At 36.2% G+C, this 19,077-nt stretch overlaps 1 protein-coding gene across 10 annotated transcripts in view; it reads right to left on the bottom strand.

Annotated features, from left to right (window-relative positions):
• IMMT (inner membrane mitochondrial protein) overlaps positions 1–19,077 on the bottom strand; it is a 38,583-nt gene that overhangs the window by 12,373 nt on the left and 7,133 nt on the right. The window contains exons 2-8 of one of the 10 annotated variants that reach the window (XM_086700669.1): positions 13,307–13,380; positions 12,375–12,564; positions 8,254–8,365; positions 6,169–6,267; positions 5,723–5,818; positions 2,956–3,092; positions 607–710 (exon numbers count right to left, since the gene is read on the bottom strand). In XM_086700669.1, the coding sequence (XP_086556795.1) occupies positions 607–710; positions 2,956–3,092; positions 5,723–5,818; positions 6,169–6,267; positions 8,254–8,365; positions 12,375–12,564; positions 13,307–13,380 (812 nt within the window). Of the gene's footprint in view, positions 1–582; positions 711–2,955; positions 3,093–5,714; positions 5,819–6,168; positions 6,304–8,253; positions 8,366–12,374; positions 12,565–13,306; positions 13,381–19,077 lie in introns of those variants that run through there. The other 9 variants (XM_086700667.1, XM_086700668.1, XM_086700670.1 and 6 more) reach the window with 9 other exon arrangements.

Genomic DNA, 19,077 nt, shown 5'->3' with positions numbered 1-19,077 from the left:
TACTAGGCTTCTCTTTCTCCATCGATAATATTTTGTTAAAAATGACAGCATCATTTTGAATGACCACGATCCCAAAATGTTAAGAACTTTTTGTCAAATTAAGTTTCCATAATAAGAGGTGGATCGTATACTTGGAATGCTTGACCTAGTTTTAGCCAACTTCCAGGAATCAAGCCCAAGGTGGCATAAAACTGGACCTATTATAGACCTACTGCTTCCTACTTTAGATAAGGCAAAGAGATTGTAACATACTGTCAAGATTCTGATAAAACCGTCCAAACCACCCCTGAAAAATCTTGAAATTATGGTAGACTCTCAGGAAATCTGTAGAGCTACATCACCCAAGCAATAATCTAAAGAAAAACTGCTTTTTATACAAGATCCTTTATATAGGTCATGGCTAAATTTACTTTGGCCTAATTATATTTTATTCCCTCTTTCCTTTTTCAGGCTCTGTGTTCCTGATACCAATACAGATCAAGGACAGGTGAAGGGAGGGAAGGGTCTCTCTGCCTCCTCTTTCGATACAGACAGTACAAAGAAAACCCAGCCCAAAGAAAGCCACCAGGAGGCCCTAATTACTTGTTAAAGTCCATGAGTAATTACTTGGCTTTGAGAAGGGCATCAGCAGCCTCGTCGACTGCCTTTCTGCGCTCTTTTAATGCACCCTCCACCGTGCGCCACTGAGCCGCCTTCTTCTCACCTGCAACCTAAACAAAACGTATAAAATGTGAATAACTGCTTTTACTGACCTAGGATAGGCCAATGTGGCTAAATTTAGAAACAAGGATATTAAATTCAATGGTAAAAACCTATATATAATATTTCATCAGAGCAGGATCTCTTAATCTAAAGTTCATGGTTAGGATCAAAGAAGTCCAAGACCCTTATCAACAGCAACCACCAAAACTGTAAAAGACTGTGTTCTCATGCATATACGCATTTTCTAAGAAGAGATGATATTTTTATTAGATTCTCCAAAGGAGAAATGAAGCAGAAAAGGTTAATAAGAATAGTAACTTCATAAATTATTTGCTGATTAAATTATTCTGCAACGAAGCACCAATACTTAAAATTTCCTTCACTGCAGGTCTACCAAAATCAGTTTAAGTAGAAAGTTTACACACTTGTGGAGTCCTTATTCCTCTAAAACATTATCCTAAATACCCTCTGTAATTTGTAAAGTGAAAATTATTGTCAAACCCACTCCCCCTTAGGCTGAATTTCATAAAATGTTAATTACATATATATAATGTAATTATGTATATAATGTAATTACATATGTATATGTTATTAACATTTTATGAAATTAAATATATATATAAGTGTATATATACACACACACATACACACACACACAAAAGTCTTAAAAACCCGTCTAGAGGTCCAAGCATAAGCTGCTCTATAGAATAGATACCAGACTCCCCTACCATCAAGCCAAGTCCAACGGTTTCCAAACACTGCTTTAAGAAAGCAATTCACTAAGAGTCCTTGTGCACTTGCAGGTTTTTTATTGGACGAAACAGAAGTTGGAATCTATTAACATTTCAAAACTTGCGTTCATACATGTTTCTGATTATTTTGTTAACACCAGCTAATACTCCCTAATCTAGTTAACCACTAATATAAAATGTCCTTTAGTTGTAAAATCTTGATTTCAATAGATTTCATATTATCTAATTTACATGCACTATATATTATGTGTTCACTGGGAGGAGGAAATACTCTCTTATGTAGCCTTCCACCTAAGTAAATACCATGGGCATTTAAAACTTCCAATAAGTGTCCTTCTGAAAGATACCAGTACACTTGGGATCAAACCCAACTTCCGGATTATCATACAACATCCAGCCTTCCCACACCTGTATAACCAAAATATTAGGCATTCTCTGTGTGGTTTCCACTTTCCTGATTGAATTCGGACTGAAATTTACATTTTTTTCTTGGACTTTGAATAAACCAGAATTTTCTTTTAAGTTTTAAAGGTTGTAATTTCTGGCTGTTCACATCAGAGCTCTAATTTAACTTTTTGTTATGTATGTACATAGGAATAAAATAACACGAAGTCTGTTTAAATTTTTTAAGCACACAGTTCTAGTGGCAAAGAAATTTCACTGATCATACATGATCCTGATCCCTGAGATTCACAGCTTATATATTTATTTTTACTCTTTAAATAACCTGGTGTCAGGATATGTTTTTTATATACTGAATAACTGAATATAATTATAAAAGAAATTTATTAAGTCCCAGTATTATATTTTTAAATTAATGTAATTATTCTCTGAAGTGTTCAGTGTAAATTAAATAATCAGCATAAGCATTTAAAATAGCTGATATAGGGGTGCCTCGGTGGCAGTCGGTTAAATGTCCGACTCTTGATCTCGGCTCAGGTCATGATCTCACAGTTTGTGGGTTCAGGCCCCGCATCGGGCTCTGTGCTGATGGTGCGGAGTGTGCTTGAGATTCTGTCTCTCCCTCAGCCCCTCCCCTGCTTGTGCTCTGTCTCTCAAAATAAATAAACTTAAAAAAAAATTTTTTTTAAATAAATAAATAAATAAATAAATAAATAAATAAATAAATAAATAAAATAGCTGGTATCTTGGGGTACATGAGATCTCTGTACTATTTCTTACAACTATGCATCCATCTAAAAGTATCTCAAAATAAAAAGTTTATTTTAGAAAGTGGTTGGCAATTTTAAAGCAAAAAACACAACAAATTCAAGCACTATTAATGTATGAAAGCAAAAAATCTGACCTAATTCTTGTACCATATCACTGTCGTGATGTAAAGCATTATATAAAATTCATTAAAAACAACACTTAAAGGTTTTTTCCTGCCTTGTTTATTTAAAAATAACAATTACCCCAGACAGTCTTCACTTAGTGAGAGAAAGTCCATGGTAGAAAAATCAGTCTTAAATACCACAAGTCTACTCATTCTCTGGCTCACCTCAGAATTGTCCATGGCTGCCTTCAATATGCTGGCGTGTGCACTGACGGCCTGCACCGCGGCATTCTGGGCTATGATGGCCTGTTGAGTGATGCGAGCAGTTTGGCTCAGAGCATCTTCTAAGCTCTTAGCTACCGCTGAAATACAAAAACCGTTAGAAAACAAATCCCTCCTTCCTAAATAACTTTATTTTAAACTTCCCTGCCTATCCTACTGAGCCTTCCATTGCTTTCCCCAAAAATGTAAAAAACAAAAAAACATACAGACTGAGAGAATCAGTTTCATTTGAAAGTATGGTAAAATACTAGTAATTACCAAATCTGGTGGAAACACCTATGGGGGTTCATTATACTATTTTTACTTTTATGTAGAACTGAATTTTTTCAAAATAAAAAGTGTTTGGGGATTTTTTAAGAAAAAAAATGCTTAAACGCAGCTAGCATATACTTCAAAAAGGAGGAACAAAGTTTAGGACACTATAGCCCCTTTTAGCTATCAGAGGCTATAAATTTAGCATAACCACCAGCATTTTTAAGTTTAAATAATGATCTTATAGAACCACAGGGAAAAAGAGGTACCCACTTCATCTACTCAGGAGGAAAGGATACCCCTAGCAAGTTATGTATATATACACACACGTACACACATACACATGACAGACACACAAGAAAAAGAAAAAGAAAAAGACAAGAAAACATGCAAATAAAAAAGAAAAGTTGGTTTGGGAATGGAAAGTGTTTTGCTACAAAAGAACTCAGGAAACAGCCAGACACTGGTGTTCAAGAGGCTACGACCTATTAAGATCATATTTCTATTTGCTGCTTCAGGAATCAAAAAGAAACCTAATTAAAAAAATAAAATAAATAAAGCAAGGGATATTAGATATAATGCTAAAATGGCAAAATGATTAATTTGAAGAAAGCCAGTGAGAACAGTAATTTATATCAGATAACAGATGATTTTTTAAAAAGGCAAAAATATTTGGCAGTTGAGACAAAAACAGAAGGTGATTCTGGCAAAAGCAGTGTAAACTAGAACAAGCGGAACCTAGGAACCACTTGTGGTACCTCTGCAACAAAGACAGAAGGAGCAAGGTGCTGACAAGAAAATACAAAGCTACGGATGTGAAGTTGAGGTTCTGAAGACACGGGATATGAAGAGAGGGTTATAAAGAGGCAAAGAGGCAGGGAGAGAACATGCATGAATTAATGGGGTCACATCGAAGCGGTGTGACAAACAACAGGATACTACTTCACAGCGGCCCACAGGCTCGAAGTCTTCTTTAAGAGTCTATTCACTGTACTTTGATTCCTTGTTATTGTTGTTATTTTGTGCGGTTTTTTTTTGCTATTGAGTTGTAGGAGTTCCATATATATTTTGTGTATCAACTTTTCTCCTATTCCATAGGTTGCCTTTTCATTTTGTTAGTTGTTTCTTCTGCCATACAAAAGCTTTTTTATTTTTAGTTCGATGTAGTTCCACTTGATTTTGTGTGCTTTGATTCTTGACAAAAATTACAAACGCATACATTCTTAAAGGAAAGCTTGGGAGAAAACTAAGAGGTGATAGACAAAATCCTTAAAATTTCCACTTTGCCCAAAATGAAATATAAGAACAGAACAACAACAAAGAGCACAATGAAACAGACATCGCCATCTTGGATTTACAACTTACTCCAAGGTGTCCATATAATAAAAGGGGAAAAGTGAAAAGTATAAAAATATGAATAAAAGAAAAAAATAATCTTGACCTGAATTCAGGAAAAATTCTCCCAGGAAGTGGGAGTACAGAAATATTTCACTTATTTACAAGTCTTTATTCAACATTCTCAATTATTTGTAACCATGGCCAAGAACTCAGAAGAACACAAAAACACGACCAAAATCCAAGCAGCCAAACTGAAGCCCTACACCTATGCTCCTTCTGTCCCTTCTACTCTTGACACAATTCTAACAAACCTGCCTCCTCAGCATAGGTCAGAACCAATGTATTAGAAGGGAAACAGGAACCACTCAGGACAGACAAGCAGAAATACGTGATGGAGAGAGACAAATAAAAACTATAAACAGCTGCCATAAGACTTTAAAACAAACCTCTCTCAATCCGGCAACAACTACATATCCCCTACCTACAGAGATCACTGTGCAGCACAGTGCAATAAATTGCAGCACAGTGCAATAAATTATGTTACCTATGCCTTCTTTAAGAGAGGAAAATATGTTTTTAGGTATCTAACATCTTTTTCTAGAACCATCAAAAAGTTTACCATAAAGTCGAAACTTAAAAAGGAATATGCTTCAGTTAGCTGGAAACCAGCCATATATACAATATTCCATCCTCCACCAATTTCAGATAAGGGGGCTACTACAGAGAGAGTCCAGAGATTGGTAATAAAGCAGAGCAGGAGCCATTCTGACCTGTACAAATACTGGAGTTAAACAACTGAAAGACTCTTCAGCAAGTTGCTAAAACATAAAACAATTTCTGTTCCCCAGAATACAGACTCTTTAGCACTAACCCTAATAAACACAAATGGAGAAAGTTGTTATTTGGAATTTTCTCCAGATGTACACTAAGAATGCCTTTGCCACCTGGGTAAAGAAGTTTAAATGGAAAGAATACAAATGATGAAATAAAGGTGGTGCACGGAGAAATGCCACTAAAGAAACCAAACTAGCTGACAGAGGGAATGTGTGCCAATGACTGAAGAAGACAGCAACTGATGGAGATGACCCAAAGTACTTAAGAAGCCATCTGGTTTACATACACTCAATCTTAACTTGTTCTTGCTTTTCCTGCTGTGCAAGGCGAGCTGCAACTTCTTCGGGTGGTCGCTCCCGTACAGAAGTTGAGGATGCTTCCTCTTGCAGCAAAAGTAAATAAGAGGAAATCAAATTTCAGTACAGAATTTCAATAGCTCACAGGGGCATAAAAACACCACTGTACTTGCCAGCTCTATCAACTGAGGGCATTTTTGTCATCAGGATTCTAAAACTACATCATCAATGATTCCAACATGAAGAAACAGGGCGTCAGCTCTAAACCTGTTGCTTTAAAAGATTTACACAGACTCCGAAATTTAAAAAATTCCCTAAGCAAGACTGTAAATAAAACCAGTACATATGGGGACATACATACTGTCTAGAGGTTGCCTAGGCATTAAATAGTCCTGATGAGCAAATCGTTATAAAACCACAAATATAAATAAACTACCTGAAGCTGTAGGCTTGGATTTTCCTTCAATTCCAGGGTGATCAGTTTTTACAGATTCCTCGTGTTGAACTGCAGGGGCTGGGACTGACAGTGTATCACCTGCTGCAGAAATAATTTGAGCTGCCGCTGTAGGTCCTACAAATATACATTACTCATGGTATTTATAGTTTCCTGGGTTAACAAAGAAGCATATAGGAATCTACTACTACTAGCACCAGGCAAGGCTTCCAGTAACAGTATTAAGTGGCATTAAATCTTAAAATGTAAGACACGTGCATAAGATTTACATAACACGGAAAAGTAGTAACAAAGCAGATAACCAAAAAATATTTCTAAGAGTGGTAGAGAAGAGAGAAGAGGTGTGAGCAAGAACAGGATGACAGTTCTAAACACAAAAAGAAGAAAGGAAGGCTGAAGAAATTCAAGAGCTTATAAACAAGTGTGGGAAGACAAAATGAGTAATTCTAGAGGTGAAAGGCAGGGGGGAAGAAAGAGCAACAGAATAGAGAGAAAAAAAAATTAAACGGAAAGCCTCATTTAAGAGATAAAGCTGGATTATCACAAAGCCTATTAACTGGTCTCTCTGCTCTGCTCTTGATCCCTTTATCTATTCTCCACCAAAGCCACTGATCTTATTAAAAGTCAGGTATCAATCAATACCCTGGCTCAGAACCCCCCTAACACCTTCCCATCACACTCAGAATATGAAGCAAAATTCTTGTAACGGCCCCCAAAGAGTACAATAGGCTTTCTGCTTCCTCTCGACCTCATTTGCTACTGTTCTCTTCTCCACTCCAGCTTCATATGCTCCTTACTAGGTAAATATACCAAGCCTTTGCGCTAGCTAATCCCTCTGTGTGGGATGCTTTTCTCCCACCAGCCTTTTATACATGTCTTATTCCCTTATCTCTTTCTAGTCTTTGCCCACTCCATTTTAAATTGCAATATTGCCCCCAACACATCACTTCTGACATCCTATACGCTTCACACGTATTTATATGATTTTCTTCTCCTCATCCCACTAAGGAATATTTGCAGAGTTTGTGTTTGTTTTTATTGTTTTGTTCATTGCTATAGCCCCAGTGCCTAAAAGCATATTTGGCATATAGTAGACAATTAGTGAATATATGAATAAAACAAAGAGGTTTAATCAAGGACAAAAGTGACTAAGGAGGAACATAGAAGTTCAAATGTATACTGAGCAGGTTAGTTAGGTAAGTGCCATAAATTATTGGTAACTCATGAAGGAAAAAAAAATCCCCAGACCACAGCTAGACCAAGACACTTTCATCACTGAGAGGAGAAAGAAACAGTAAAGAGATAAGAAAAGAGAATAAATCTTAAAATTCAAAGAGGAGAAAAGACTAGGAGTCAGAGGGGAAAAACATAAAAGGAAAAATGTTGGGGCATCTGGGTGGTGCAGTTGGTTAAGCACCTGACTCTTGATTTTGGCTCAAGTCATGATCTCACAGTCGTGAGATTGAGCCCTTCGTCGGGCTCCATGCTGAACATGGCACCTGCATAGGATTCTCTCTTTCTCTCTCTCTCTCAAAATAAATATTAAGAAGAAAGAAAGAGGGGCGCCTGGGTGGCGCAGTCGGTTAAGCGTCCGACTTCAGCCAGGTCACGATCTCGTGGTCCGTGAGTTCGAGCCCCGCGTCAGGCTCTGGGCTGATGGCTCGGAGCCTGGAGCCTGTTTCCGATTCTGTGTCTCCCTCTCTCTCTGCCCCTCCCCCGTTCATGCTCTGTCTCTCTCTGTCCCAAAAATAAATAAAAACGTTGAAAAGAAAAAAAAAAAAAAAAAAAAAAAGAAGAAAGAAAGAGAAAGTGTTGCAGGCAAGACAATTCTTGCTGTTATCCTCACTCAGTAGCTATTCAGAATGAGGTCCAATTCCATATCCCATTCAACTCCTCTAAAATGAGTGCCAAAATGACAGGTGTGAATGAACACTCCTTTCCCAGGGTAAGAACTAGGGACCAGAAGAGTGAACGTGGGGTGGGGGCCCCCTCTTGACTCTGAGTACAAATACATTAAAACAGTTCATTTACCTATAATTTAAAAAAAAGGATTCTAAATGTAAGTACCTGTTGTTGAAGCTGGAATGTCTCCCTTCTGTTTTTGTACTTGAGAGGCAGGCTGTTTAGACTCTTTCATTACCTCTGATACACTAGAGATTTTTAGTGGACCAGACTCACTCTTGGAAATAAAACACAGGTAACATTTCAGATACAATATTATTTTTTTTTTAAGGCAGCATACTGTAACTTGTATTATTACAAAAGTCTTTCAGGCTTTTCATACAAAGTTAACACTTTACAATATAATGTATTTTATTAACCACAGTAAGGGAAGAGAAGTCATCATCCTAGAAAAATGCAGTCCCAAAACTTCATTCCAAATGACTGGCCCACATTTTAGTAGTAACAAAGGCTTTTCTTAGGGCAACCAATAAAGTACATGATGTAGAACCTTCCCTTTAAACACCATTTCTTTTCCACATACAACGCTGAGAAGACCATTCCATCTGCTTTCTAAATCAAATGTTGTTGCGTTGTGTATACATTCAGTTAGAAACAAGTAATTTTCAGAGGGTCTGAGTAAAACTGAAAGTTTGTTTCTTTAATCTCCCAGATTCATGCAATTGCACACTAAAATACACAACCCAATTTTAATATCCACTTCTCTCTTTCTCAGTTACCATCTGCCTCAAATTTAAGGCCTTATTCATTAACAAGACTGACAGATGATATACTGGCAAAAGTTACTGAGTACCAAAATATTTTGCCAGAACTTGACAAGGGGACTCAGATATCTCTAACAGGACTACTCAAATATAATAGAAATAGTTCTGATCTCTGTCACTACCAGAAATTGGAAATATATGCATTTTCTTTTATTAAATTTTTATCATTTTAATCATGAAATACATGATCACTATAACAAGCAAACGAATACCGAGACATGCCTTTACTGCTCCCTTCCCTTCCAGCACTCTCAGGTAGCCATTGCCAATAGCCTGAAGTCTATCTTTCCACCCCTGAGCATAAGCTCAGGTATGTATACACATATACAATTTTTCATTTTTTAAACAAACTAAAGTAGGGTTATATTATACAAATTACCACATAACTCAGTTCTTGTTTTTGTTCTCATTTAATAATGTACTGTGGACAGTCTCTTCCAGGTCAAGAAATTATTTTTAGTTGCATAATATTCTAATTTAATTGCATATCTTAATGTAGTTGTAAACCCCACAATTTGGTCAACCATTCTATTTTGGAACATTCAAGTTGTTCTCTGCTTTTTTTTGTTGTTGTTGTTGTGAAACATCCATGTCCATGTAACTGAAGAGTACTATAGTGTGGTCTCTGCGGGACAGTTTGCCAAAAAAGAGGAAGTGCTGGGTCAAAAAGGTTGTATATTTTTAGAAGATATTAACAGATCACTTTCACAGAAGGATCTAGCAATTCACACTTTCACAATAAACGTGTATGTACGTGTATCTGTGTATAAATAAGATCTATTTCCACACTAAGTCTTTCCATTCCTCTTATTTCCAATCCTGTGTCAAAACCTTACTGTTGTATTAAAGTAGGATTATAACAAAGTCCAATTACCTGGAAAAGCAAGTGTCCTCTGACCCCTCCCCACCCCAACACTGTTCTGAAATGTTCTTAGCTAGTTTTGTACATTACTTAATCCTTTCATGTGAACGTTAAAATCATCTTATCTGATTCTTCAACATGTAGAAAAATTCATTAGAATTCTTATTAGATGTATGTGTATGTGGTATGTATATACAGCTATACAAACATCATTTCTCTCAAAATTAAATTTCTCTCTCTCTTAAATTTCTAATCAAATTTAAGGGAAACTTGAGAGAAATGCATATATTAGAGAAAAATGACATTTTTTATGGTATTAAGTCCCATCCAGGAAAGTAACATTTGTCTCCATTTAGGCAGATCTTATTCCATGTCCATCAAAAAGATTTTAAGTTTATCTTCTCTCAATATTTATGATCTGTGCATAAATAATCACTTCGGCACAAAAAGGATTATCATGAAATAAAATGTAAAATGCAGCTTCTAAAAGCAACAAGTTGATAATAATATGTGAGTAGAGAATGAATAAATAGTAAAAATTAAAAAATAAAAACACTACCTGCTACTGTACTTCAGAGGTGAGAAAATACACTTTGGTGTATGCAGTGAAGGATGCAGGTCTTAAAGAGAATATTAGTAAGCAAAAGAAAGGAAGTCACTATGGGTACAAGACCACTAACGGAAAAACTGTGCAAATGGAAAGCAGCTTTGTTCTCTGCTTTAACACAGGCCCTTGAAACACTGCCTGGTACATAATAATCACTTGATGGACATTTGCTGAATAAATGAATGGAAAGCACAAGGCATACTTGCAACGTAAACTGGCACAAAGCCAAGGATTTATGTGCAGGACGATTTGGAGACAAGGCTGGAAAGGTAAGTAAGAGCCAGACTGCTAAGTGTGTTAAATATCAACCTGAACACCATCAAAAACCATAAACTACAGAAAATAAAGGAACAAATAGGCAGCTCCTAGGCTCACTTTTAACCACTCCTGGTTCTACTCTCCTTAGAACATGAAACAATCTCGAAAGTCTCTCTACATTCTACAGTCTCTGTCTTTCAAACGATAAGAAATGTATAAAACTTGCTGATTAAGTGATATCATGAAAATATCATGAAAATGTGACAGCACTTATTTTAGAAGATTCTCTGATACTGGTCAAGAGAATGGCCTAGGCTATGATGTGGGGTGGGGAGAGATCTCAGGGGTGGAGACTGGAAAGAAAGGGTTGGGGCACAAAGAAACAGGTCTAGCTTGGAGATGATAAAGGTCAGAAATGGGATAAGGACAGTGGTAATGCAAGAAAAAAATTAATATCAGAGATTAAACAAGATAGGATAGCTAACAAAATATAGGCAACTATGAAGATGAAGCCAAGAATCCTAACCTAACTATGTGACAGCATGGCACTATCTTTAACACAAAAAAAGCAAATCAGGAAGAGTGTAACTCTTGAGGTAGTACAGTATGGACCTGCCAAGTAATCCAAGTAGAAATGTTCAGCAAGATAGCTAGAGTGGAATAAGGGGAGGCCATGACGAGAGAGACAAATCATCTACAAAAAATGACACTTGAAGTCATGTCAAGCAAGAAAAGAACACTATTCTGAACTGTTCAGCCTGTCTCCATGCTCCTAGAATTACGCCCAACCATTTCTCCTGGGTCATGTAAGTTCAAATAGACCCAACATTTTAGAATGAATCCACAGAATTCTGTTCCTTGACTACTAACGCTGCAAAACTGCCTCTCTTGGCCAGCAAACACAGCAGTTTTAAAGTTCATATGGAAGAATAAATGATGTGGAAGACTGTTTTGAAAAAGCATGATAGGGCTGGGGGAGGGTGTGAGAGGACATTTGCTTTTCCAAATATTAACTTTGTTACAGGACTGGTCTGTAGGCTACCCTAGAGAAAAGAAATCCACCCAATTTCTAAGGAAGGAGTCAGCTATGTCCAGCCTCACAGCATAAACACCCAAGGTTAAATCAGCAAAAATCCACAATCTCTTTTGTAAATTTTTATTCAGAGCAGTTGTTTGAATGAAGAATATTTAAGATGTTTAAAAAAATTTTAGGCCTGATTTGGGGCGGGTGGGGGGAGGTGACACTCTGAATATGCACCAAGTCCCAGAAATACCAGAAGGTATTCCTATCAACCAATCAGTAAGTAGCTCAAAATTCTGTGACTCTTGTTTTGTGGTCTAAAAAGAGCCAGTACTAACTAGAACCACTTGGGTTCTGTGTCATGACCATTCTATGTTTATGTTTTTAGTGTTCTAAGTCACAGCTTGATAGCTGCAACAGTGAAGGCTGTCAGAGAACACTCTCCGTCCACAGGGCAGACACAGTTACCTCTGCCCAATCGGCCTCTTCCATTTACCCTCGTGTGCCATGCAATTATTTTCTATGTGGTGGGTACTTAATGAGAACCCTTAACTCCAAAGGGATAAAAATCCAACTCTACAGATAATGTTAAAGAAAACTAACAAACACACAACTGGAAAATTCTACTTAATTATACATATATTTTCAAGATGAAAACAACATGCTTTTACAAGTATTCCGTAGGATAAACTGAAATATTTTTATGACTCTTACCGGCTTCTTTGGCAATGGAACAGGATAAGGTGGGGAACCAAGAACCATCTCAAAGAGTTTGTCTGAGTAAGGTATGGTTTTCTCTACACTTTCCCGAAAATGGGAATCCCATTTTGCATACAGGATAGTGCCACCAATACCTCCACCAACAAACAAAAGGCCAGCTCCCGCAATTTTGCCAGGAGACAACCTAAGTGAGAGAAATAGGAAACACATTTATATTCCTTGGCTCTCCCACACCAACTTCCTTAGACCAATGGTAAGGGTCTTAAAGACCCCTAACCTCTACCTCTCCACTGCTGATTCAGATTTCAGCAGCCAAGTTTATTTCTATAGCTGCACATCATCTTTCACTGATTTGCTTTAAAACATATCTGCAATAGAAAATAACATTTATGGATAACTACATTTTTTTAAGTACAGTAATATCTAGAGTAGGAAGAATTAAGTAACCTTAAAATTCAAGACGTTAAAAAATTTTCAAGATGTCCACAATCACAAGATTTCCTCTGAACCCAGAAAAGAAATACTTTCAAAGCTCCTCTCTCCTTAATAACATTTCTGTAAATACAGTAAAATAAACCCTTTACAAAAGAAAGACAATATAAATATCAAATAAAACAAACACTTTTGAAGTTACAATGTGCTAAGTACTAAATAGACATCTATTTGCCACAGAATGGAAGACAGCACATGAGGGAGGGAGGCTGTCTACCTTGGATGTCACCTAACTACAAAAGAACTAAAAGGAGGATCATAACAAATTTTCGCCTACAAATAAATAATGCTCCAAAAATATTACAGCAAACCTCCAGTGTCTATACCCCTTAACAAAAAAATTTTAAGCAGCTATTCCCATATTCATGGAAAACACATATGCACACACATCCCTCAACAACAGTTAAAAGTCTGTTGACAGGGAGACCACATACCTAGAACTGCCTGAAGTAGAATATCTACGGCATGGTCGTAATGGACGTAGGACAAACTTCCCACAGAGACAGCTCTAGAGAGTAAAGAGAAAACGTCACAACCAATGCACAAGGAATCTGGGATGCTTTTAGGGTGGTAACTCAGATGAAGAATTTTTATTACAAATGTCTTTGTTAAACAAAAAATTATTTTACCTTGAGAAATTAACTTATAGACCCTTAACAAGAGTGATGCTTCCAGTACCCCAAGGCTCAGGTTAGATAATTTTTAAGATTGAAAAAATTATCAGATTATGATCAATTAGCACTTTCAAGTGTTATGTATGCTAATTATTTCTTGGATACAACTGGAATTTGCCACATGCTTTTCTAGTTGGCAAGAAAAAGTAAAACAATAGCATAAAATATCTATTTTATGCTTTACAAATCCATTCAGGAGAGAGATCCAATCTTAGGTTAATTTATCTAGAAAAATTTATCTTATCCCGTCTATACGATAACTATGGGGCCAGTCAATTCCTACAGACACTCATTTAAATCTAAAAGTACATCTTGGTTTTTGCATAGTGTATAATTAAACTAAAAGCCAATAATTTTAAGAAAAAAATGTCAATGTTGTAAATGCTCAGTAATTACCTCCATGTAACTACTAATCTATTTTTACCCGAAAACAAATGATCAGACCAACACTTTGAAATTTGTTTTAATCAAAGTAAAGCACGTAAATGCAAATGTTTCTTAACAATATGCAGATCCCTCAAATAAAACAAATGAACACGTATCTAAATACCATTGGGGAAGGTTTTGATAAATTTAAAGCTATTCATAGCAATCAATCTGAAATTTCAAATTTATTGCATCAACAAAATCTTTCTTTATACCAAGTAGAAAATCAAACTGCAACAAGTCAAAGGGGAAGAATGTGTTCTCTAGGTTTCTTGATGAAATTGCATTCAAAGAATGTCAGAAAAACACAAACTTTCTTTTAGAAGTATTGATCAAAGGACACATAAAATTACTCTAGAATTACAGTTGCAATTTACACTCTATTTGCCAAAGCCTAAAGGTAAACATTAATGTCACAACACGTTTAGGAAAAAAAAACAAAACAAGCAGCTAGATGTTTTACAACATGTAAAGCAGTTATAGTCGGTATTTTTAAAGTATTTCAATTGCTACCTAACATCGAGAATTCTCAACATCTTTCTACTGCATTTAATAGAAAGGCATGTTTTCCTACTATTCTATAAAGTGGGTTATGTAGGGGCGCCTGGATGGCTCAGGTCATGATCTTGCAGTGTGAGTTCAAGCCCCACATCGTCGGGCTCTGTGCTGACAACTCAGAGCCTGGAGCCTGCTTCGGATTCTGTGTCTCCCTCTCTCTCCGCCCCTCCCCCGCTCATGCTCTGTCTCTGTCTCTGTCAAAAATAAAAATAAACATTAAAAAAATTTTTTTTTTAAAGTGGGTTATGTGGAAGTTTAAACAGAACTGCATCTACTTTGATAGGTCAACAACTCCATCTTGTTGACTTAGAAAAGAAATATTAGGAAACCACTAAAGTTGTATTTATTTAAGGTTCTATTCTTTACTTTCAGCGGTACAAAAAAGTATTCAAAAGTTAAGACACTTTTTTTTTTTTTTAATTTTTTGAGAGAGAGCGCGTAAGCGGGGAAGGAGCAGAAAGAGGGAGACAGAATCTGAAGCAGGCTCCAGGCTCTGAGCTGTCAGCACAGCCCAACACTGGGCTCAAACTCCCGAACCACAAGATCATGACCTGAGCTGAGGTTGGACACTTAAGTAACTGAGCCACCCAGGTGCCCCAAAAGTTAAGACACTGTTAACGGTGAGTAATCAGATAACTGAAGCATCAAGCAGCAAACATAATAGTGGAAAAGTGAATCCAAGTACAAAACCAAATGAACACTAAAACTCAAGAATACCCTATTTCACATCAATTTGTTTTTTAACCTGTTTCTTTATCTACCTTCTACTTTTGACCCTCTTCCCTCCGCTGATAGAATGTTATCTGCTGTGACTGTAAGTTTATAGTTCCTAGTATTAACTTCAAATGTAAATTTTTAAATAAAAATTCCAAAGATTTAGTTGCATATAAGGTGGTCTCTCTCACAACTTCTGTCCCCCCCAGCCACTCAGATCTCTCCGTAAGCAACAAATGCTATCAGCTTCTTGTATATCCAGAGATATTCTGTGACAGAGAATTCCTGAAACACTCCCTTTACAGAAGATACCATAATACATACCTAGTTCTGAACTAAAGTTCATTCAACAATATGTATTTGAGATCGTATCAGTAAATGAACTCTTCCTAGTGGGTGTAATTCATTATTCCATTGTATGGATGTTATTTAATGTATTTAACCAGAACCCCTTTGATGGACAGTGAGGTTACTCTAAATTTTTGTTATAATAAATAATGTTGCCTGGGAAATCTACATCATTTTGGGTCAATTCTTTAAGTAAAATTTGCAATGTTGATAAATATTGCCTGAGTAGCCCAACTGTCCCCTAGTATTGAGAGAGTATGTTTTCTCACAGCCTTCCAAACACACTTTCAGTGTAGTTTTAATCACCATTTCCTTTATGACTGTATATCTTTTCATGTATTTATGATATTTTTATTTACTTTTCTATGAATGATCAGATTGTATCCTTTGACTTTTATTATTTTTTTATTATTGCTGTTTATATGGACTTTTTCCCTAAAATAAAAGTGTTCAGTGAACATTTCCATATACCATTTCACTTTTTCTTTTTTTTAAGTATAGCTGACACACAATGTTACATTAGTTTCAGGTATACAACATAGTGATTTAACAACTCTGTTATGCTATGCTCACCCCAAGTGTAGCTATCATGTCACCATACAACACTTTTGTAATATCAATGACTACATTCCCTATACTACACCTTTTATTTCTTTGACTTATTCATTCTATAACTGGAACTCTGTGCCTCTCAGTTCTCTTTACCCATTTTGTCCTTTCCCCATCGCACATCCCCTCCCCTCTGGCAACTGTTATTCTCTGTATTTATAGGTCTGATTCTGCTATCTATTCATTTGTTTAGATTCCTTTTTAAAAAAAATTTTTTTATGTTTATTTTTGAGAGACAGAGACAGAGCGTGAGCAGGGGAAGGGCCGAGAGAGAGGGAGACACAGAATCTGAAGCAGGCTCCAGGCTCTGAGCTGTCAGCACAGAGCCCGACATGGGGCTCAAACCCATGAACCGAACAGTGAGATCATGACCTGAGCCAAAGTCGGCCACTCAACCAACTGAGCCACCCAAGCACCCCTCATTTGTTTAGATTCCACACACAAGTGAAATCATGGTATCTGTCTTTCTCTGTTTTGACCACTTTTAAATAAGACTGAACTTCTTCATATTCTTTTCTCTTTATATATAAAGAGAAATTAGCCATGTGTCTGCTAATTCCAAATGTTTTTATCCAGTTTGTGATCTGATTTTTTCTTTGTTCATGGTAGTTTATGCCATGCAAAAAACTACTTTAATATAGGCAAAACTGTCAATCTTTTCTTATATGGCTTCTAGGTTTTCTCATATTCTTAGAAAGCCACCCTCAGATTATAAAGTAATTCTTCAATATTTCTTCTACTCTCATAGTTTCATTTTTTTAAATATATAAATCTTTGAAATTAGTGTAAAATATGGATTCAAGTTTATTTTTTCCAAATGTCTATTCAGTCATCCCTAAATGATAGACTGAACAATCAATTTTTTTCCAATAATTTGAAATGCCACCTTTAAAACACACCAAATGCCTTGCTGCATTTAGATTTCTTATTTTGTTCCACTGATCTACACTAATTCTACAATGTTTTAACTACTGCATCTTAGAATTAGCTTTTGGGGCACCTGGGGAGCTCAGTCAGTTGAGCATCCAACTTCAGCTCAAGTCATGATCTCTCAGTTGTGGCTTTGAACCCCACGTCGGACTCTGTGCTGACAGCTCAGAGCCTGCGGCCTGCTTCGGATTCTGTGTCTCCCTTTCTCTCTGCCCCTCCCCAGTTTGCACTCGGGCTTGTTCGCTCTCTCTCAAAAAATAAATAAACATTAAAAAAAAATTTTTTTTAAGAAAGAATTAGCTTTTAATCTGGTAGGGCTTGTCCTCTCTTAAGTACTATTATTTTTCAGAATTTTTCTGGATATTCCTTTTTTTTTTTTGAAAGCTGAGCTATCAAAGTGCTTTCAATTAAACATACCATTATAAAATGAACCCTGACTTAAGAGTGTATTAAATGTGAAAAAAAATTATCTTTTATGGCCAAAAATTGATACCAATCAAGTTTCCTACTTCTGTATGAGAAAAAAGTAGAAATGATGACTGTATCATGACTCAAATTTATAGTATCTAAACCAGTGGCTCTTGATTTTAAAAAAATTAAGTATCCTACTCATTAGCCAACAATATGTAGCATGTAATATCCTAAAGCAGTTGTAAAAGTCAGAAATTTATGGTTTTACCACCCAAGTATGAGTATGAGCCCATATACCATATGCAGTTTTACCTATATTTAAAAAAAAAATCTCTTCTAAGTCTCTTTTAATCTATGAGTTTTCCTTCCAATAATTAATTTATTGAAGAACCTGGGTTACTTGATCTGTAGAATTTTCCACAGACTAGATGTTGCTTAAGATACGATTTAACATGATCCTGTCTTCTGCATTTCCCGCAAACCAGAGTTAGAGCCAGACACCTGCTCAGACTCGGGTTTATTCTCTCTGGCAAAACTTTAGGTGGTGTCGTGTTCTCTCAGCAGGAGGCACTCAAAGGCTGGTTATCTCTCTTTTTATGATGTTATCAACTGTGTTGATGTACAATGACTAGATCCATTAATTTACTGGAAGTTGCAAAAAGTGGTAATTCTACTATTTTTCATTTATTATTTGACATATTTTTCAAGAGATATTTTTCCTCATCTACAGTTTGGTTACCCAAAGTACAGTTCATAAGGCAGGATAAATGCTTCTTTTTATCTTTTTATCCATTTATTATCCATTTTTATCCACTTATACTCTGATAATCACCAATTGTGAGTTTTAGGGGTTTTTGTTCATTTATTCATTGTGACAAATTGTATTTTCCAAAAATTATTACATTTCCCATCTGACCTGGTTTTTCAGAACCTTGCCATTTTCCCCGGAACCTTGCAACTTCATGAGACCTCAAAAATCTCCTAACACAGCCCAGAAATCTTCAGAACTAAAATGTAATATGTTATTTATATAATCAATGTTTTCGTTTGTATAATTTTTACCCATATAATACATATTATTTATTATTATAAGATAAATGATGTTATTTAATACCACTAAGTTTGGGGTAATCTGTTATATAACCATAACCAAATGGATACTTGTACCTAGAAGCAACGGGCTGCTGCAGTAAAACATCAAGCATGTGGGTACAAGGAGGGTGACAGTTGGAAGGACCTTGAAGAGACTTAGCAGAAGCCTAATGGTCTTCATGGAAACCACTGGTGAGGGCTTCAGAAAAGTGAGAAAAATGTTTTGGAAACCTGGAGGAAAAAGGATCTGTGTGTGTGGTGTCTGAAGTTTGTTAAAGTTGTCACCTGTGGTAAGGCATGACAAACAGAAAATTAGGAGCTATACCTAATGAACTGATAAGATTTAGCTAGAGAGTTTCAAGCAGAATGCTCAAGAGTACCAACTAGTTTCTTTTAGCAGAGTATAAGGGTAAAAATGAGCTTCAAACAAGCCACAAAACCTG

This window comes from Puma concolor, chromosome A3 (assembly GCF_028749965.1).
Source record: "Puma concolor isolate L17-30 chromosome A3, mPumCon1.1.hap2, whole genome shotgun sequence".
Taxonomy (NCBI): domain Eukaryota; kingdom Metazoa; phylum Chordata; class Mammalia; order Carnivora; family Felidae; genus Puma; species Puma concolor.
Note: the sequence above shows the minus strand (reverse complement) of the source record. Positions and strands in the feature narration are given on the sequence as shown.